Genomic DNA, 22,479 nt, shown 5'->3' on the forward strand with positions numbered 1-22,479 from the left:
TACAAAACAGCCAAATACAAAAGAAATATGCACATACACTACAGTGTCCTACGGATACAATACAAGATACTATATACAGACTGTAAGGCATGTATTCAAATGTTCAACCAGCTGCCGCACGCACACAAACAGAAAAAAAGGAAGAAGAGAAAAAAAAGAAAAGAAAAAACACTTCACAATATCCGCGTGGTACAGTTTTAGTAAAGAACATTGATTGCATTTGTAAACAATGCAGTATCAGAACTGCGAACAATTTCTGCAGGCAGCTTGTTCCACAGCTCTATTGAATCTGGGAAGAACGAACAACGAAAGGCGTTGGTTCGGGACAAGTACGGTTTAATAGCTTCACTATGACTTAAGCGGGAGCTCAGTCTGCCTGGAGGTTTTAAGTACAACTCTTTATTAATTTTTATTTCACCATGAATTATTTGAAATAACGTTTTTACTCTCTGCTTCTTGCACCGATCTTCCAATAGTTCAAGACCGCAAGACTTTAACATCGCCGAAACTGAGTCTGTCCTTCTATATTTCGAGCAAATAAAGCGCAGAGCAGTCAAAGAGCAGTCAAAGCGCACTCTCTCAAGTAAGTCGAGAGAAAGTTTGTCGGAACCTTTAAGGTAATCCGTGCTTATCCTTTAGACGGCGAGGGATTAGGCAAGCTCGTGTTTCATTCACGCGGCACGCTCGCACCGCACAGCGCACGGTGCACTAATCACGCTGCATGGACAAATAGTTGCCGCCAATCCGGCTGCTCAGAAGTCGCAGCACGCAAAGCCCTGGCCGATGTAGTGTCTGATTTCTTGGTTCTTTTTTCTCTCTCTCTTTCCTTTTTTTTTTCTTTTCTTACAACAGCAATCAAGGCGGCCCTGCTCATCCAACGCTGGTATCGCCGCTACCTGGCCCGTCAGGAGATTCGCAAGCGCTGCTCGTGGAATATATTCCAGAGCCTCGAATACGCCGGAGAACAGGATCAAATTAAGGTGAGTCCTCCATGCTGCCCTCTCCCCTTCAATGTTGTTTGCGCGCAGAGGCTCAAGTCTTCACGCTCTTCACTTAATCAAGAAGACGAGACGCTCGTGGGAAGGCTTGAGCCTTACTCGAGCTGTGTGTTTACGTATTCGCGAAGATTAGCGCTCGCCCGTCCCTCCTTGGTGCATCGGTGGGTAATCTTAGCGCGTCACCGGAACTCCGGTTACGGCGAAGGCAAGACTGGGCCTTCAGCCTTCAGCGGGGACGCCACTGCCTCGCTACACCTCTGTGAATTTTTTAACTGCAGGTGCCCCGTGAGCGTTTTAACTGGATACCTAAGGAGTTATCCAGGGAAGTTCTTCAGATGCTTCAACGTCGTTACTCATCTTCTATTGTTTAGGCTCCATTGGCGTGGCAGAAAGCACTTAAAAAAAATTACACGATGGGCGTGACACAACCGTGCAGCATGCCAAGGGACAAGTAACTTTGTTACAAGCACAAAGAAAATACGGGAGAAGTGAGGGGAGCGCTTCGGCGTGGTGCTAATGCATCGACAGGTTAATACATGAATTTGTTACGGGGACTTGAAGAAGTTCTCTCCGCCAAAGTGACCTAGCCATAGCGAGGCGTTGTTTAATGCACTAGGAATTCTTTGCCTAATTCAGGCGTATTCAGCCTGCGTATCAATCAATCAATCAATCAATCAATCAATCAATCAATCAATCAATCAATCTACCTACCTACCTATCTACGTACGCAGTGACCCAAGTTGTGTACGAGCCATGGCCGCTATAGTCGGCGACTACATACGACTTACAAGCTTTTGTGCGCGCACACTCCAGCTAAAACAAAATTTGCATCCAATTAGATTCTCTTATTTACCTGACGACAGGTTGTTTCGCCTGTTTGAAAGAACTATCTTCCCTGTACGGTTCAGCCTTTGTGTCACTGGTTTCGGGAAGAAACCTAAACGCCTGGGCACATATTATAGGGGATCGAGTCACTAGTCAGCCATATGTAATATTTTACATTGAAACAGCTAGCTTTTATTTTCTAATCGGCCTGCATTTACATTAGCCGACCAAAGTCATTAAGCTGTGAGCAGAATAGTGCAAGTCACCTTTCTTTCAGAGGTGAAGAACAGGTGTACTACATTTTTATGGGTGGAGCTTCTTTGGAATTCTTAGGTCGTCACCAACTACGGGTGTGTGCTCACGGCCCGGATGGCGTCGTGGTCGTCCCATGGCCATCATTCCAGCTTTGTCGTTTTACTCACGCCCTGCCGTCTTCGTCGTGCCTTCCACGCCAACCCAGCGACCCAAATTGTCTAGTAGCTTGGGCAACTGTAGGTATGTGCTTGGGGTCGCGATGCCGTCGTGTTCATTGCATCGTCGCCATTCCAGCTTGATTCGTCATTCGACTCCCGCCGTCGTCGCCGTCGTCGTCACTCGAGCGGCGTCGTCCGATCCTCGTCACGCCGGCGCCTTCCTGTCATCGTCGTCACACCTTCTTCGTGACACAGCCGTCATCACCCCATCGTCGTCATACCCTCGTAGTCATCTATCTCACTGTCCTCATTCTGCCGTCGTGCCATCGCCATCATTGCGTCCTCTTCATACGCACAGTCATCGTTACGCATTCGCTGTCATATACCATCGTTGTCATGCCATCGTGACCGTTCCATCGTCGTCGTTCTAAATGCGTCGTCGGACACTTGTCATGCCGTCGTTGTCACGTCATCGCCGTCACACAGTCATCGCCGTACCTACTTTGTCGTTATTCTATCGTAATCGTGCGGTCGTCGTTCAATTGGGATTATACCGTCATTATCATGTCTTCGTCTTCATTACGTCGTTGTGAAACGGCCGCTGTCATGCATCCTTTGTCAAACAGTCATCGATCACGCCACTGTCGTCACGCGTTCGTTGTCATCGCATTGTCCTCATGCCGTCATCAGGGCGCTGTGGTTGTTACACTATCGTCATCGTTTCAGAATCACCACCTCATCGACGCCATGCCGTCTTCGTCGTACTGTTTTCGTCGTTCCATCGACGTCATTTCATCGTCGTCACTTCGTCGTCGTCATACCGTCGTGCTCAGGGGCGACCTTCGCAAGTGAGTAGCATAGCAAAGTGGGTCGATACTGTAGGCAGTGCGTGTCGCATGTAGCCGAAGCAAGCGAAAGTCTCAGAACGACCACTGAGTATTTTAAATGAACGTGATTTCAGCAATAATGCGTGTCGCCACGTTGCTTGAATGCAAATCGCATTGCCGTCGACTGCCGTCGCGAGATGGGTTCTGTCTAATGTTTTATTAGATGATTGCAAGTGGAACTATAATTCCTTCCTGCCAATATCCAACTCTCGCAGAAGTGAAGCGACACAGGTGAAACAGTTCGAGTAGACTAACGCGATCCACCCGTATAGCTCCGCTAAACAAGTATTTCGCGTTTGGCTTGTTCTGGGGGAGGGCGGTAATAACCGCGAGCTCTCGAGGAGCCACCCAGCGCGTTCGCTGTACAACTGCTGACCAGTGCTGCGAGAGAGAGCGCACGCACTCTCATTAGACGCTGTCGGCTCTCCTCCACGCGGGAAGCGATGTTGCTGGTTACGAAGTTACGCGTGGGCTACAATTTACTCGTCTACAACGCGGGCCTAATTACCGCGCAGCGATTACGCCCAAGTCTCATTAACGAAGCTGTGCCTAGCCAATCAGGCCAAGCCGTCGTCCGGCAGTTCGAAAGTGATTTCTGTGCTACCCGCATACGCGAGGCGGCCGCCAGCCCACGCGTGGCTATCGGGTCAAGCCTATCCTCGACGCTGTCCGGATCGTTTGACGCGTCCGCTTATTAGGCAGCCTCGGTCGCGACCGGTTTTTCCGCGGCACGCTTTCGGCACGTAATTCATAGGCGTGGGGGCAAACCTCTCTGAAGGCAGGCACGTCGCTTCCTCTTAGCTCTGATGTTCCCGCAGCGGCCGCTAGTACGACGAGGCAAAACTTGATGAAATAAAGCCCGCATCTCGCATACTCGTATAGTTGAGCGTCCACTTGAGTGCTGGCAACACGCTTTGCCCATTTTCAGAATCCCCGTTTCGCATCGAGTAGAACGAAGAGAAGCAGAGAGCTTCTTCCAGGAGAAGCCACGCGTTGCAGGAATGTTTGACGACTGCGGCAGCCTGAGATGCTTCAGGCTGTCGCAATCTGGTCTTCGCGAAGAAAGAAAGAAAAAAAAAGAAAGCTTATCTGCGATGACCGAGTTGCATAGTATTCGAAAAGTTCGCGCTAATACTGACGGATCATTTCCCGCGCTAAGCTGAACGGTGCCGAGTTCCTTCTTTTCGTATAGTTGATTTTCCATTGGTCCAAATGTCACAGCGATGAAAGTTAACCGGCTGCGCAACGAGTGCATGCTTTCTTCCTGCGACAGCTCTATACTTTCCGTCAATAATGATTGCTACCAGTGCCCGCAGTATGCATTGTTCAAAGACGCTCATTTTCTGCTGTGCTCATCAGTTATACGACTGGCCTCTGCTAGTCCAGACAATTCTGCTACATCACGTGACATACGTACCATATCTAGGGCCTAAAGTCAGGGACATAGCCGTAGCTTGGGGAGGCCTTACGTGGGAGTCCCTTAAATGTCGGTGTTGGACGGGTCATGCAGGAGGCCATGGTCCCAAAATTTTCTGGGGCTGAATACACCACACTTCTCCTTCGTAAGTGCTCTTTTCCATTGGTCGCCCGCCTTCCTTAATTTAATGTGCATTATCATGATTGGCAGGAATTTTCTTTTACGAACGTAACAGAAAATTGTTACGTAAGCGTAAGAGCTTTTCTTGTTAATACAGGCCAGGTTCTGTAAACGGCTTTTTTCTCTTTGTTCGGGAATTTTTCCCAAGGCATGTGTAGCAAAAAAAAAGTAAAGAAAAACAGCGTCAAACAAACGCAGGCATCCTTGTGCTATGCAAGTAATGAGTCAGATCATTTTTGTGTCTATTATCGAACGGGTATACTTGTCTGGAACGTTACGATCTAGTTCAGCCTCCCTGAGCATCTTGACCCATATTCACGAAAAGCTCTTACGCTAGGCGTCCGTCTCGTTAACCTCGTTGCCTTTTCTTGTTTCTCTCTATCTCTATCTCTTTCTTACGCTAGAATCGCATGTAAGAAAAAAAATTTCAACGAATACTGATGAAGCTGGACGTATGCTTATCGAAGATGGCCGGTCAACGGCAGAGAGCACTTCTGAACAAAAAGCTTTGTGAATTCGGCTCTTTGACCCAATATCTTGAGTACCAGGGTTTATCGCAAACGGTAGTTAGGGTCCGTCGTAAAAAAAAAAAAAAAAAAGCCGGGCTTTTCGGACACAATGCAGTGTCGTCATTTGCAGATCTTCTGTCATCAAGTTTTATGTCATCAGATGGTAAGCCTCTGATTTTCGTACTATATGACCTATCCCACAACCGGCATTTTAGAGTGTCTTCTGTGCTACAATGTGACAGTTGGCACTGTTCTCCATTTAAATCAGAAATGAATAGGCGTTCGCAAAAGCACCACGTATGCGCCAGCGACGCAGTCAGGCATCCTCATGTGGAATAAGACCTGGTAAGAATTGTACTTTAATATATGGGATCATAGCGGCGCCTGTTAGTGAAATCCAGTGCATTTCGCTTCCTTAACGTTGTGATATGTGAACAAACAAAAAAGTTAAGGCACCGTTTTTCGTCCGTTCTGGACAACATAATCGTAGTGCTTTCGGCTTTTCCGTGTACCGCACGGGCAGGCTGCTTTGTCGGCACTTTCATAGACTCCTCAATACACTCGCTATCTTCGAGCAGCCACATCTACTTATCTCCAATATTGATATTCTAATGTTCATGTCATCTGCTCCTCGGCAGCTTTGCCACTTACTCCCGCCTCACGTTTGCACAGATTGACTTTTGGCCTGTTGCGGTGCACCAGCCTGGGTCAGCCAGAGGCTTGCGTGTGGCGGCGCGGCATGCTTAATTTGGGCGCGGCTCCTTGCGCTGGGGAACCCTCCGATGTTAGCCGCGTGACTGCATAGACTCATCTACGCGTTGCGCGGTTGGTTCGCCTTGAGCGCAGCGTAACGTCAGTTTGTTGCTCCACTAAAACCTGAACTTCCTATTACCAGCAGCCTGTGAGACGAGTCCAAGCTTACCTTAGGGCAAACTTCAATTTGGTAACACCATTAACGAAGAAACAAACAAGCAAAGCGAATGCAAGCGCGGTGGCTCCGTGCCTACGTTTGTTCCAAATTATCAAATTTGGTCGGTGTAGAAAAGAAAGTGAACTCAGGGTCCAAGGCACGGCTTCGGAGCGCGCGTGCGCGTCACGAACTTTGTGTCCCCTGCCACGTGACTACCAGGCGTGCGTGCCGCCTGCTGGAGCAGCCTACAGACGGCGGATTTCCAGCTGCACGCAACAACTCATAAGGTGGGCTGTGTGTGTGGGAGCAAGCACAGCTGGGCGGCCGCACGCTTTTCACCAATGCGAAGTGTACAGCTCGCGTTTGCGTCAGCGATCGAAGGAGTTTTCGGAAGAATTCTGCGCCTTTAGAGCCGACTACAGTCTGGATTCCGGAAGACGATGTAAACTGCAAATGGAGGGTGGCGGTGAAAGGGCAGGGGGGGGGGAGGGGGGGTTGAAGCGCAACTGGCCTTTGAAGCGAACTGCGCACGTCATCCATAGCACGTGGCGATTTAATGTGGGCTCGTTTCTTGGAGCCTACAAGGGGTGTGCAACTGCTTATTTTCCTTCTGTTCACCTTTTCACGTGGACGTGACGCTACGTTCCCGGCCTTACGAGGCGTGCTGAGCTTCTCTAGAAGCTGCCCTGAAGAATCCCTTTCGAGACACACAGGGTGACGCGCAGTGCAGGCGCATTCGTATATGATCGCGCGCTGCAGCCTATAGGCCCCAGTTGCATAGCTTCCACTCCAATACCACACTGTCGTGAAGTGGAGCCCTAGTGTAGTTCTCATCACACAGGGTATTGTGTCGGAGGGCTGCTGTAGAAGCCAACGTAAAATCTCGCAGGCGTTCTTGGTCGTCTCGATGCGGACCGTTGAATGCGTTAGCGCTCTTACTTGACGCTCTTCCAAATTTGTCAAGTGCGTATTGAGGTTCGGTCGCTGACGTGCGCTGCGTAATACTCAGAGTTGGCCACTGAGAACACGATAAGTGGATTCGTAGTCGTCGCCTACGTGCCCTCTTCCCTCGCCACCATCCAAGAAGAGGCGGCTGCACGTATAGGAGGACACAGTGCCCCTGGCCATGGCAGCACACCCCGACGACAGGCTCTGAAGTATTCCACTTTCGATGTTGAATTGATTTAAGGTGCCCTGTATATTATGAGTGGCACACATACACGTAACGTGCATTTCGTCTTGTACTCAAACTTATATCAATTCTATGAAAACAGACTTGAAAAATGTTCATTAATGTTTGTCTATCCACCGGAAACATTCAGAAAGTCACTAAGAAAGAGTAGAGTTACTTAGCAAGCATATGTTCGTTGGTGTAGCGCTGGTGCCACATGAGGAGAGTGCCGGATGTAAATGCCATTATTGACGCCGGTTTCGCTTGTTCTTACTCCTCATGAGAAGCGGACAACGTTCACAATATCTCTATGGAATTCACGCATGAATAATGTATTGTTAAAACAAGTGAAGGAAGGAAAACAAGAGGTGAAAGGCAGAAAGGTTAACTAGATGAAGTGTCCAGTTGGCTGCTCTACACAGGGGATGGGGTAAGGGCAGAAAAGGTAAGAAAACAAGAGAAAATACAAAGAAAGAGGGCATCAATTCGCATATTCTATAGTTTTTCAGTGAGTCCAGTATCCCTTAAAAAGCACACCAGCACGTTTAAGACAGTTCGGGCCGACGTCGGCTGGGCCTGAGAATTTTACCTTCCGTAGAACAAGTGAATGCACTCTATAATATATGGCACTAGAGAGAGACAAAGAAATTATATGAGAAAGGCAGGGAAGTTCACCGGAAGAGCTTCTGGTTTGCTATCCTGAACTTTAAGAAGGGTAAGGGCGAAAGAAAGATAGAAATAATAGCGGAGAAATAAAGCAAAGCGCCTCTATATAACACAAAATGACACCTATGAGCAGCACCTGCAGAAAGGATTCTACGTTTTGTTTATCTCTCTGCGTCTCTCACGGTTTTTTGAACAAAAGAGTTGAATGCAGAAGTACCTACCTTATGTTTACTGCGGTTAACTATAGCTGCAAAACAAAACCTCAACAGTGGCATTGGAGACCTTAGAGTACTGCATCGTCCACGTATTTAACAGGGCCTTTTGTCGCCACATATCCACGCTGTTCAATCAATAGCTAGTGCATACACTCCAGAGATATAGAAAACAACGCACAATGATCGGCTTCTATATGAGTCGCAGTAAAAAAATGGGCTCCGTCATCTGCGTATGTCATCATCCTCCCGGTGCTGCGTCAGTGTGACTCAAGATGTTTGTATCGTTTTGGTTGGAAACAACTGTGTCTACACAGAAACGTGCCATTATACAAAATGAGTCTTGCCTGATGATATTATGTTTCATGCCGCACAGCCCTCGCAGAAAAGTAAAAAAGTACGGTGGGAAAGAACTTTCTTAGTTATACTACATTTGTAGCGTTACCACAGTCGCACAACTGGTAACACAACTTCACCTAGACAAAGCGGGAAGCACGCAGGCAGAGAGGTTAGCTGGAATTTCACGAGGCGAAAATGCCACGGGACATTTTAAAATGACCTCCGAGACGAACCGTGACAGACCAATACGTATACGCTTCGTCCACCGAGCTTACTCCCATCGCCAGCCTTTGTCGCCGGGAATAACGAAAAACGTAAGGCCAATCACCGTGCCTCTATCCAAAGGTACGCAACTCAACGAAGAAGAATGCACACAGTGTTGCCGGCACCGCTAAGCCTTCGCCAGCGAGCTTACCTTCTCCCTTTGCGACTACAGCCATCATTTTTTTTTACTTTTCAGCGTACGCACTTTACATCGGGGAATGCACATTTCGAAGAACTTTCGAAAAGTGCAATGGCCCGCTTGTGACTCCTTGGAAGCAAGCGTCCGCATCCTAGACTGTGTTGACTTATTCATGAGGCGGGTGTCACTTCTTTCTCTATTGTTTCTTCAGAAAATCCGATTTGCTTCAGCTCGCAGAAGAGCGCGGCCATGTTTGTGTTTGTCGAAGACAACACGCCGGCGGGCGCACTGCACACTCTCGGGGTCGGCTCTGCCGACGTGCAAAGAGCTTCGTAAGGAAGCCTCCCTGCCATTCGCTCACAACGGCTTTCGTGAACTTCCAGGAGCGCCGTTTGTCGCGAGCTTGCTGTACCTGCTAGAAAATTGAGGCGGCCCACTTTCCGGGAATATATGCGAGGCCTCGAACGCCGGCAGAGTTTTCTGAAGATGTCTTCGGCAAATCTGCTCGCCGTCGCTGGCGCCACGGCCTAGACTTCTCTTTCCTAGACATGCACCGACCGTGCTTGCTTTGTAAGCGGGACCGCTGACGCCTACGTGCTCTCTAATGGTGTACCCGATAGCATGAATTACACCGGGGCAAAAAGAACATCGAGTTTATTCTGAGAGGTTTTTGTTGAACCCACAGGCTCGCGGAAAGTTTTGTGGGGTTAGGCAACGGCCAAGAGCTTTGTGCCGCTGTCCTATTAGCATAGACGACATTACCCGAAGCGAAGGAACTCAGACAACCGAGTTTCTTTTCTTTTCCTTTCTTTTTGGCATAAACTAGTAGTACAATACGTCCGACGAGCGGCACTCAAGCAAATATCTCACAAAAACTCACAGACTTCCGCCGCCAAGGTACGGGAGTGGTGGCGCTGGCTAACACTCCCAGGGCAGGGGCGTAGCCAAGGGGGGGGGGGCTTATGGGGCTTCAGCCCCCCCCCCGAAATTTTTTCGTGCTGTCCATGCACCGCAGACCAAAGCGACCCCCGGCGCCGGAAATCACTCTGGATTTTGTCTAGAATGTCTTTTTGACACTCGAAAAGACAATTAACCGCGAAAATTGCAAACTCGGGCTGGATTTCGTGGCAACGCCCATACACGGGGAGTCACATAACGCCAAGCAGTCCCATCCGAGCACAAAGTTTCAAGGGCGCTTTGATGGTGAGTGGGCTCGCCGCAGCATCTCACTGAGGCCACGGAATCTATGGAGCGCATGGATATCAATTGCGAAACTTTATGGGTATAAATCTCATAAGCTCTTGATGTGAAAGCTGCATTGACATTTCCAAAGTTGTGCTTTAGATTTTCAATTGCGGAACTTTGTGGGTTTAATGTTGTTATAAACATTTGACGCCAAAGGTCTATTGAGTTTTCTAAAGTCTTGCATCGGAACATACAACGAGACAAGCCAAATCAACACACTAGCAGACGCGTTGATAAAGCAGGCAGCGAGGTCCAATGAGACGAAGCGTTGGGGTGGTTCATTTGTGCCGTCATGTCACATATAAAAATGTCAACATTTTTTTTAACCTACGCCAGAACAGCCATGTCAAGACACTAAAGCCAGCCAAAGTAACTACGCTCTTATTTATTTTTTCTACTTTGACTTTTATTCGCGAGGACACATTGAGCCTCTTCAATTTTTGTTGTTGTTGTTGTTCTCGCTACCCCACCCGCGGGCTGCCAGAGCCAGCCAGAGCGCATACGTTTTTCTCGTATGGCCCCGACCACCGTGCGGTGCACTTCGGTGCGCGTTCGGTTTGCTCTGGCCGAGTGGATTTTCACCTGACAGAGTTTTGGACGCTTTCTGGCTAGCAGACGAGAAAAAAAAATGGTCGCTCGCCGCCATCACTGTGGGGACTCGAAGGATTGCACCGCATTCCTTGAGCGGAACCTTTCCGGAAAGTCTTGTTTCGCTGCTGTATACTGAGCAGTATGCGTATGGTTCTCAGTGGACCAAGCGTCTCATGTTTTCTTCGGTATTCCTTCCGTAGCCCCATTAGGTGCCCGAAGTAGGCATTCAATTCTGGCCAACATACTTTCCTATGCGTTTTTTTTTAATTTCGGTGCCTCCGCCTCACAGAAAAAGAAATACATTGTTGCGGCGCAGCGAATTGTCGCATGGTGAAAGTTCGATTTTGATACTTCTTTTGCGGAAAGTAATGGGCGACGGGACGCTTCAGTTGCCGGATACGTTTATTATATTATTGCGAAAGCAATTATATGGACACTCCAGGCGCATTCCTGCCATCGCCCTCATGTTTCGTATGAAGTCCAAGGGTGATAACATCGTGACCACGCGCTGCATGCTGTATGTGCGAGTGAAAGCGCAGGAGGGGAGGTGGAATGGGTGAGCCGACGATGGTGGCTCAGTCTTGTGTGCGCAAAGGAGAAAAGCGGGGAGCAAGCGCGCCGCCTTCCGTCGCGCGCAATACATCGGGGGGAGTGGACGGAATGGGGGCGGAATCTAGGATTCTGTGAATCTATGATTGTGCAACATGTTTATTTGCCTTGTTTGACGCATTATATACAATTACTTCTTCTTACATACATAGACTCATTGGAGACTTATACGTATACTTAAATATCTTGTTGCGAGGTTTAGTGTATACATGCAGTGAACTTTGTTTCCAGTGACACTTTTTTGTCCTTTATCAAGCATTTGTATATCCCATTGTATCTTTGCATTTCTAATGTACGAGGGCGAGTCAAATGAAAGTGAGCCTACCCTAACCGCGCAATAATGGTTCGGTTCATTATCTGCGAGGCATGCGCGTTGGAGAACGGCATGTCTCATTTACAAAAGTGACACGCAGGTGTGAAGATAAATGTTCTTTAACGCTCTCATACACTGGGTTGAATATGGTTGCGTCACATAATGGACACTTCAAAAGTTGAACAGCTCGGTGTCGCGAAGTTTTTGACAGCTGAAGGTGTTTCCAAAACAGAAATTTATCACCATATGACTGCCGTGTACGTTGAACACTTCATCGTTGGCGCAAACGGTTCAAAGGACGTTGCAAAGACATTCCAGGATCGGGCCAAAACCACCGTGCAAGCTCGGGCCCAATCCGACGCGGCCTATTCAAATACTTGTAAAACGCAGAAACGCTTTTCTGAGATAATCCTGCTAATCGCTTTCATTGAAATTGGTTGCATTTGAGAGAAAAAGTTAAATCCTAGTGTCTGTTGGAAACAGAACTTCGATTTAGGGCCTGAATTTTGTTTAAAATATTTTGAAAAATTCGAAAGTTTGAAAAAATAGAAGCATGACGTTTACAAACTAATAGCTATGCATGAAGAACAGATATTGTGGTTCTGTAAACGGCATTTATTATCACAGTCAAAGCGGACAAGTTTGCTATGTCAATTTGTATCTTACGTGAATTGGTTACGTTGTGTACAAGGGTTCTGCAAAAGCCGTATTTCCACAATACTAAATTTTTTTGAGATTAATGTGTAGCATATCTATTTTGTCCGCTGAAGATGTACTATTAGATGCAATTCACAGAAATGTGATATCATTTTTCATTGTTGAGTCACGGAGTTTTAAACTTAATAGTTTCGTTTCCTAAAAATTTTCAATTTTGGCCAATTTTTAATAAATAATTGACCACATAAATGAAAAATTCGAAACCAGTAGTCACTAGAATTAAACTTTTTCTTTTAAATGCAACAAACCTCCTCAAATTTCGTGAAGTAGTTGCAGGGAAAAACGAATTCCCCTTCTACATGTACTTAAATAGGAGCACCCGACCTAAAGCTTCCTCCTGAGGAGGCTGAGCTGCAACGTGCAGCTATATATATATATATATATATATATATATATATATATATATATATAACCGGACACCTAACCGGACACATCATTAACTGGGACTCGGCAGCCATCATCGCAACAGAAAAACACATATCTGCCCGTATGCTTTTCGAATCATTTCACATCCAATCAACTAGACACACGATAAACAGGACGCGGGGTAATCTTCCCGAGATGTACACACGAACACTGCGCCACCTCACCTATAAATAGCCGCGCGCCCATGCTTACATCTTCATTGTGATCAAGGGACCCGTACGGGGCCCGAAACGTCGGTTCTTTCTTTTTTTTTCTTTTCATTCTTGGCGTGTGCACGTTTTTTTGGCACCAACCTATATATATATATATATATATATATATATATATATATATATATATACATATGTTGGGCCAGTGGCGTAGCCCCCCCCCGAACAAAATTTCTGGCTACGCCACTGTCCCAGGGTTCTACTAGGAAACGTTGAAATACCCAAGAAAGTGGATGGGGAAGCGGCGCCGCGGTAGCTCAACTGGTTGAGCATCGTACGCAAAATTCGAAGGTTGTGGGATCGTACCCCACCTGCGGCGAGTTGTTTTTTCGTCCACTTTCATTACCATTAATTTATCCTTTCTTTTTTTCATTTATTAAGCACAAGTAATTTCCCCTATATCGTCCTTGGTGTCAGCGTTTGTTGGCTTCTTATGATACACTAAAAATCAGGGCACATAAGAAAGCACTGATTAGGCTCAAACGGAGGTACATGAATTTAGGCACTGAACTGACGAAGTCGGGTAAAAAAGAAATCCCATAGAGTGAACTTATTGTATATAACCACTCTACCCAATAGTTTCCGAGAATATTGGTCGCCTCTAGAAATATTTGGAGGGCCAGTAACATTCGTGTTTGCAATGAATATGTTGGCCGAGCACCTAAGATCTTCCTGAGGCTGGGTGGCCTGCGGTCTAATGCCACTAAATCACGTGCTATTTTTTTTCCCACGGGTTTTTCGTGCCTCCGACACGACATCCAATCCATTCACATTTATGGAAAGAGGAGACAATTGGCAAGACAGAGGGGGGAGGGTTAAATGAGAGAAGAGTGATGTTGATGACCAAGGAATGAAACTTAAGCAAAGCGACGCACCGTTTCCGACATTACTTTCGCAGAAGCGATACGGTCCGCGGAAGCACCGCTAATTAAAGTCGGCGCTTGCTTAAGCACATCGTATAGTAATTGTATGCGTCTCAGGGACCGCGACCCACTTTCAAGCGCGCACATTGGTCTCCAAGCATTCAGGAACGCAGAAATATTGGCTACAGAGCCGGTACTTGGTCGTTTTTGCTCCCTTCTTAGGCGAGTTATCGTAGGACCTTTCGTTTCTGTGGTCCAAGGTAGTCGAGCTGCCCGTCTTTCCGTGTTATTCTTCCATAACATCATTTCTTTTCTCTCATTTATATTCTGCGCTCTGCCTCCTTTCGCTGTTGTTGCCGACAAAATCGTTCAGTGTTTATTTGATGTTGTACGTTTGCCTGCACGTCTACACTGACGAAGCAGCCTGCTCCGCATGCCCAGCCGTGCAAGTGGACTCACATGATGACTTCCGCGCCGGCCCCTGCTGCTGCTACTGCTGGCGCATCCAATATGCATGGCAGTGGCGCGGCCGCAGCCCGTGAATGCGCAATGAGTGCGGGTGAAGGAGGAGGAGGGGACGAAGGGGGCAAGAGGGGTTAGCACCCAGGACGCCTGTCATGTTCGCAACGAACCTTCCCTCCTCCCTGACTGTCCGTTTGCTGTCTTGCGAACTTTCGTTAGGGTAGCCAACCAGACGCATTTCTGGTTAACGACCCTGCCTTGTGTCTTTAACCTCCTCCTCCTCCTCCTCCTCCTCCTCCTCCTTTGTTAGCCGAGCCAAACAGCGCCCGGCTAGCCGGTCTATGTTGCGCTCTTATGCCACGCTGCCTTCCTTGGTGCGGAGGTATAGAGAGATGACTGCTTTCCAAAGAGCAATCGAGCTGCTCGCCCTGATCACCTGGTGCCTGCACCTTCTTCCCACTTCTTCCCTACCTCTCCTTTCTTTTCTTTTCGTCTCTTAAACCCACTCCCCCCGTATAGTGTAGTAAGTCGGACGTGCGTCTGATTAACCTCTCTGCCTTTCCTTCCTTCTCTTCCTTCTCTTCCTCCTCCTCCTATGGCGTGCGTGAGGGCGCGAGCGGTGCTGTTGCTAAGCGCAAGTTCGCTGGTACGAACTACTAACAGCGGCTTATGTAGCTTCCTTTTTTTTTAATTTCAAACAGATCAATTTAGAAATCACATTGAGTACATTGCACGATTCGGCCTCGAGAGGTGGATTACCCGGAGGAGTGGCCGGCACTGCATGCACGACAAATCGCGACGGGCATTTAGCTAATTGCGGATATTCACTAAATGACTTTTCTTGTTAATCACATTACGGTACAAGTTGCAAGTGCGAAATTTATGCCAAGCTATGGTGAAGTCGAGTCAGCTTACTATAAATCATAGGACTAGCAACACTTTCGATATGTCTGTCCTCAAAATCTGCTAGATCGATCCGAACTGCTAAAGGGACGCTTTTGGTACATTGCAAACCGGGACAGCCAATGCATTTTGCGGTACATTTTAATAACGAATATCTCGATAGTGGTGCTAGTCTGAAGATTTTGTTAAGCAGACATGACTTGACGAAAATTTAGCAATAACACCCAGGGCCCTGAAGTAACAAGTTATCAAGAGTATTATTAAATTTTTAGTAGTGTACTCGTACATTGCGATTTCTCATACGGGCGATCTGGACCCAGGAAATTTCTAAGAAATCTGTTCAATCTAGAAGTAGTAGTTGTAAACTGTATTTGTTACACGAGCAGGCGACTTCACCTTGAAAAAAAAAAGTAAGCAGTGGGTGTGCTCGCCTTTACACTGATGGCGAAAGTATAATAAGCACTCAGAGATCTTGCCGTGCCTTCAGTTTCATATGAAACGTAAAGCATTAGTAGATGGACTGATGCGTAGAATCTCCCGTGCGTGCGCGCATGGGTCGTGTTCCCACAAGCATACTGGATATTAGGAGGAAGCTGTTTCGGATCCTCCACATATACCTCCGCGATCCACCAGAGCTGGAGTGTAGACGTTGCGCTGTGTGGGCTGGCTTTGCCTGGGTGGGCTGGGATGGCTGATACGCAGGCTAAAGTGACCTGATACACCTCCCCACTCCCCCCCGTTAGCATTGGCTGTATGTGTTGGGACGAGCTTCAGACTCTACCGCACTTGATAATAGATCCGTCTGCACGCATCAACGTTCCTCCCTCGCCTTGTTGCTGGCACTTCGAGGAAAAGAGGCAGAAACATCACGTGACTGCGCTATCTCATAGCAGTTCGAAGAAGAATTATTAAAAGAGAAAGAAAATGTGTTTTCTGTTTTGTTTTTGTTGATCTTTTTGTTTTTGTCATCGTCGGCGTTGTTGTTGTTGTTGTTGTTGTTGTTGTTGTTGTTGTTGTTGTTGTTGTTGTTGTTGTTGTTGTTGTTGTTGTTGTTGTTGTTGTTGTTGTTGTTGTTGTTGTTGTTGTTGTTGTTGTTGTTGTTGTTGTTGTTGTTGTTTAGATGTTATGGAATAAGTAATTGACTCTCGGTCGAGCACTGATCGAGTCAGTGGTGGTTCATCCTCCGTGGGAGCGTCAGCTGACGAATATCAGAGGCAGAGACCGCGGTCAGCGTCATACCGGGTGGCTTCATTTTTATGGACGTAGGTTATTTCGGGACGTCAGCTGATAAAACATCGCAAACGGGTGCTCCTTCCAGAAATTAATTATTGGATCGAAACAGTGGTCCCTGCGCAAATTTTGGACACGTACGAAGATACGGACGCACTTGTACAGAAATCAGGACAACGTTCATTTGGGCTAGATGGTGCATACTTGAATAGGAAGGAACAGCGCCAACTAAGACGATCACAAGTGGGGAGAACGACACAGGACAAGCGCCATTCTGTGTCATTGGCGCTTGTTCTGTGCCGTTCTCCCCACTTGTGATCGTCTTAGTTGGCGCTGTTCCTCCCTATGCAAGTTTGTACAGAGATGCACGTTTATTATAGATTAAGACATTTACTCTCCCATTTGCGATCTTTTGCCGCTTACTGACCTCACAGTTCGAGTATTATGTCTGGGATTGTGACGCTAGTTTGGTTCTCAGCACAGTTTTCGTGTACTGACGGACTCTCTTCTCTTTTTCTCTATTTTTTGCAGTTACACAATTTCTTTCATGACCTCCTAACCCACCTCTCCAACGTGAAGCCCTCCGTAGCAGCAGCAATATCAAACAGCCCGGCGCAGTCTCTCAGGGGTGAGCACATTCATTGCACTATAAGAAAGATAACGAGTGGAGGGGAATCCAGTGGGGAGCTAAATAGATAGTCCATCAAAAAATAGCCTATTATTAAATTTATAATCATTTTGTTAATATTTCTGCTCATTGTGCATGTACATTCGGCATTTGAGCCCTTATATTCACCATCTTTGTTCTTCTGCAATCATGCTTTCGGACTCTAGTCTGCACTCAACTGTGCTAGCAATGCCGCAGTTACTCTGGCTGCTAACTTTGAAAGCCCTTGTTCTGCTAAGTTCTTTCACACTGTAGAAGACAGTGACGTTAATTATTCGCGACCGAACGCGGTTTCTATACTTAAGATGGAATGGTTAATGCCCATTTGTCGCGTAATTACCTAGAGCTATACGTCTCGATTCGCGGGTCATACCTTGCTCATAGCAGCAGGAAAGCGAGAAGGTTGCGTGGTTCTAGCTCGTGAACTTTACTTAACGAAGAGCAAGCTTAAAATTTACGTAATGCACTGCAAAATAATTTACACCCTTAAAAGTGAAAGAAGTGCGTAAATCGGTCTATAATTCACGCCCTTCATCCTTTTTGGGTATAAGGTTGTAGGCTATAGAATTATTTGGCCCTTATTCACTTTTAAGAGTCCAAATTATGTTACAGTGTGTGGTGGCTAGAGAAAAGGATGCACTTTTTCTTTTTCTGCTCTGTATTCCGCTTTTTTTTAATTACTTCTAGGCTCCCGGTGCAGTCTCTAACTATGGGACCCTTGTCTGTATATCATTTCTTGTAACCAATTGTTATGAACGAATAATAAACTGAAACTGAAACTTAAGGGCTGATTCCGCTTTTTGACGCTCGCGGCGCAGCAAATCAGAGGATGAAGGAGCGTCCCAATGTCCAAATGCAAGTGCAGTATGACTGTTGATACATCAATAAACTCGGTAACGCTGAGAAAAGATGGTGAGAACTTTGTCCAAACCAAAAGCCGCACAAAGTGAGCAGAAAAAAAAAGAAAAAATAAAGCCATGGTGGCGGATTTAGTATCCATTCGAAGTGTGAGGGGGCGAGGTTGATGGGCGACGCAGCAGCAGTATGTGGACCGCAAGGAGTACGCGCGGCGGGACCCGATATCGAGGATGCCATTCGCAGTTATCGCCGAACTCTGGAGTCCATGGACTATAATATGACGGAGAGGGAAGTATGAAATATGCTAGCGTAGTTACAAGTGTTACGTACGCCACTTTCAGACTTTTTCATTCTCGGTTTCCTTTTTTTGTTGTTCTTATTCAATATTTATTATAATAAAGTGGGTAAATAAATGTAGCCATAATTACCGTATAAGGTGTCTAGCCCAGGTATTCCAAGAACGCACATACGCATGCCTACGCGAGCGCGTGAGCATGTGTGAAAAAGAAAAAAAAGAAAGTAGCGGAGAGTGCGTGCATCGAGGCAGCCTATATAAGAAGAAAGTGCAAGAAAGTGCAGCGCCACCCCGCGAGAGAACTGACACTCCGCGGCGATTTCTAAGCGAATCTTTGGTATAACTTCGAATGGAATCAGGGCGGATTCCTGAAGCGACTCCTCGCCTTAGTAATATAGTAGCGTTATACTGAACAGCATTTGGCTCCTTCAGTCGAAGGGCCGCACTGCCCTCCGCTCGGTAAAGTTGCTTAGATGCTTCCAGTTGAGGCCTGTTTTGTAAATACGGGATTAGTCTGTTCATCTTGTATTTCTTATTTCATTCAGATAAAACAGGGGAGATTCATTTCCAAATATGACACTGGAAAGAAAAGGGAAAGCTGGAAGGCAGGCAGGCTGACAAGGAAGGGGTCCAGTTTGCTGCCTTCCACATGGCCAAGAGGGAGAAATTTTGCATAACGTGAATCGAAGGGAAAGCTTTGAGCAGGGAAATGCAAATCGTGCGCGAAAATCGTAGGCGGCACGCGCCATCACTGTCACAGCCTATCTTGCAGGCCTTTAGCCCACAGGCGACATACCAGCGCGCTAGTGTAGCCTCCTCCTCCTCCGCGAACTTGAACTTTTTTCAATTTGTGTATGGCGTCCTTAAGCAGTGCCTGCCCGTTCGAGCACTGTATAGCTAACTGTGAAAATACTTACAATGTCGTGTCACATCGTTCTTCGTTGCTTTAGCTTCTCTTGTGGTGGAACTTGGTCGTAAAACATCGCTTCCTTAATGACTATATGCAGTAAGAAGCACGTAGGAATGGAGGCATGAGGGACGATATTAATTTTTAATTCGAAAAGCCGCTTTTAATATAAGTATAATAGCGGACGATAAATGTTTCACGACAATACGTATTTCCTGTCCACTTGTTACATGCGCGTTCTTTTCCTTCGATTGTGAAACGGCATAGCGCTGAGGATTAGCCAACCACACGAGTCTTTCCCGTGAGCTACGTTATTGTGTTATGGCCAGGTATATTTCCGCTCCAACAAAGCATGCGTATTAATGCAGCGTCATAAAGCTCCTTCAATGCGAGAGACGTACAAGACGTCGTGTTCCGAAACTTGCCGAAAAAAAAAACACTTTTAGTATGTGAAGGACGCGGCTCTTTCTTTTTTCAACCACTTTCATCGTTGTTGAAAACGGTAAAAGGCGTTTTCGTTCAGGTAGTATATAAGTGCGATTGGTGACCGGAAATGATGTCCTCCACAATGGGCCTCTGGTTGCCTCACAATGCCGAAATGCATACCCGCCGATTTACGGCCTTAAATGAAATCACAGGCGCGCTGTCATGCCGGATACAGCGAGAGCTCATTTCTCTGCCTTGGGCTTTCCAAGCGAAACGCGTTTCAGCTTCATGAGCAAGCGCTTCGCTGTTTGGCCCTCATTCGCTCTACCTTTGCGCCATCAGCCAATGACGCACGTTTCCAATCAAATGGCAGCTGTGCATACTTTATGGTGTGTTGCAACTCACCACGAGGCAGAGGTGCATTCCTGCCGCGACATAACGCTTGAATAGCGTTTTAGTTTTGGTTATTATTATTTAGGGTAAAGACATAAATAGACACAACAAAAATGAGATCAAGAATTGCGAGTTGGAAAAAGCCACCGGAAACGCGGCAGCACCTGTACCACACTCCTTGTAGTCTAGAGAATTAAGTGGGGCGCAGACGGGAGGGACGAGAGAAATGTTTCGTTCTTTGAAAATTTGCCTAGGTAAAGCACTTCTGTAATTTACATAATGCAAGGGTCAGGTAAAGGCCGCGGGTCGTGTTTTCGAGACCGAAGAGGCCCACTCTAATGTGCGTGTGTACAGTCGCAATCACCAGGGCGCTCTGTCGCCGCTTTATCCTGCCAGATAATCGTGTCAGCTCGCCGAGGGAAGAGTTCGTCAATCTATTGTTCGTCCCGCCATTCTCGCGTTTAAGCTCCGAACACTTTCGAAAGTCGAGAAAAATTGTTCGATGGCCGCCATGTACAGAGTGACCCGCGTGCCCGAGAAACCGCGGGTACAAAACGAAAAAAAGAAAAGAAAAGGTTGAAATGTCTTGCGCGGCAAAAAAAAAAAATAGATATCTGCGTGCGTTGGCATTGTTTTGGCGATACAGACTTACGTTCTCCATCAGCTACAATCCCCCGCGTCAGCAATAGAAATTTAAAAAAAAGTAAGCAGCGCTGAAAGAAGCAAACAACAAAGGTTTCGCGAGGGAGTTGAGAGGAGCAAATTTATTAAACGACCTGGAAGCTCGCGCTTCTCCACTTCGTTGCTTTAAAAAAAGAAAGTGGGCGCATGTGCACTTAACAAGTGGATGTTTTTGATCACTAAGCCACCCTGTTTTTCGTTTTTACCTTATTGTCCTTCGCACTCTAAGTTCCCAAAATGGTATTAACATTTCTTCGGACATTGTTCATTTCTAACACCATCCCATTAGTTAAAAATTTACTTTTCACTTTTACCGCGTAAAATGGTACGTAAGCCCTTTCCCGGTGCTTTTCGGATCATCAAACTTCATTAAGCCAGCACAGCAAAGCTATCCATTTCATGTTGCACTGCTGTTCTCTAAGGTTAAGTTAATTCTGCTAAGTGCGTGACCACTTAGGCGCCGTATGCGTCACCGCTAACACCATAAGGAGCTTGCACTTTCGTTATGGAGGTTGAATGCCTTCCATATTAACCTCACCAGTGTGTCTGTCATAACTTGCACATCCGGTGGACGTGTATGCAAAGCATTTAGATACGCGGCACAGCGACTCCTGCGGTCCTCAAATTGGTATCCGTCGCAGTGTGAGAAAACACGTACCATTTATAAGGAATAGCGAGGCCGTTGCTCTGTAATGAACGGAAAGTGAGAGGCCGACGCTGCAAGCGGTAATGTGGAGCCATCCAGAACGTGTTATAAGCAACTGGCGGTGAGGTGGCCATTGAGACTCTTCTGTCGACTAAGAACCGCTGCAGTCACCGTTGCGCGGTACATACATATATCCCGTCTCAACAATTCCGTGCAGTGTAGCCAAAGCTGCGGTTGGCGTCAGCCAACCAGAACGGAGAAAAAGAAGAACGATCGTAAATGTCCGCAAATGATCACCCTCCACTCTTCTCCGACTGAATTGAAGCTTCGCGGAAGGATTAGTAGCGCACAGTGGTAGCTCACGCAACCGGCTCTCGTCGCGAACTGGCTGACTCGTGAGTTAGACTTTGCCGCACTACACGAAGCGTGTGAGGCGTAGCATAGGCATAGCGGATCTGCGAGCCCGATAACACACCTGAGGCCGCCGCTGTGGAAAATCACTGGCATCTACACCAGGCGAATGCAGCTTGTGGACATGCAAGATATTTCTCGTAACCGCGCACCAATGTAGCTGCTTCCGAACGACTGCGCAGACTACTCTGAACGATGTCAGACTCCGCTATTTGAGCACCTCTGATTGGCTGTTGTTGGGGTCACATCCTCCCTGATTGACTCCAAAGAATATGGCGCAATTCAACGACATTTAAAAGTTTTAGATCGTCCATAACGGCAGCGAGCGTTCAAATTTGTCTCAATTCTTTGAACTCATCGCCGTCTGCAGTTAAAAATACAGTCACGGCCGCTCCGTGCACTGAACGTTCGTTTTCTTTGTTCATCTGTTTATTCGATAGTATACTCGTACGCTGCTTGTCTTTGATGAAAGCTGCAGCTCCAGGAAGCACCAAGCGCTTGGACCATCAGTCAAAGTAGTTACGGTTTCGCGTTAGCATCTGTGCAAGGCTCTGCTCTGCTATCGTCCACATCATCCAGTGGTGATAAACAAGGGATGGCTAAACTGAAGCTCGTGGCTGCTAATTTTCCACTCCAGTCTCGTACATACAGCATCGGTCCACCTTTTGTCTACCTAGAAACCGTTCACAACCTTGTC

General features: G+C 47.0%; 1 protein-coding gene across 3 annotated transcripts in view; it reads left to right on the forward strand.

The window, feature by feature from the left end:
- The window catches only part of rdgC (retinal degeneration C), a 352,883-nt gene that overhangs the window by 264,832 nt on the left and 65,572 nt on the right, over positions 1-22,479 (forward strand). For all 3 annotated transcript variants that reach the window (XM_065426871.2, XM_065426870.2, XM_070535421.1), the window contains exons 2-3: positions 853-980; positions 17,030-17,126. In XM_065426871.2, the coding sequence (XP_065282943.2) occupies positions 853-980; positions 17,030-17,126 (225 nt within the window). The remainder of the gene's footprint in view (positions 1-852; positions 981-17,029; positions 17,127-22,479) is intronic.

The sequence above is a fragment of the Dermacentor albipictus genome, chromosome 3 (assembly GCF_038994185.2).
Source record: "Dermacentor albipictus isolate Rhodes 1998 colony chromosome 3, USDA_Dalb.pri_finalv2, whole genome shotgun sequence".
Classification (NCBI taxonomy): domain Eukaryota; kingdom Metazoa; phylum Arthropoda; class Arachnida; order Ixodida; family Ixodidae; genus Dermacentor; species Dermacentor albipictus.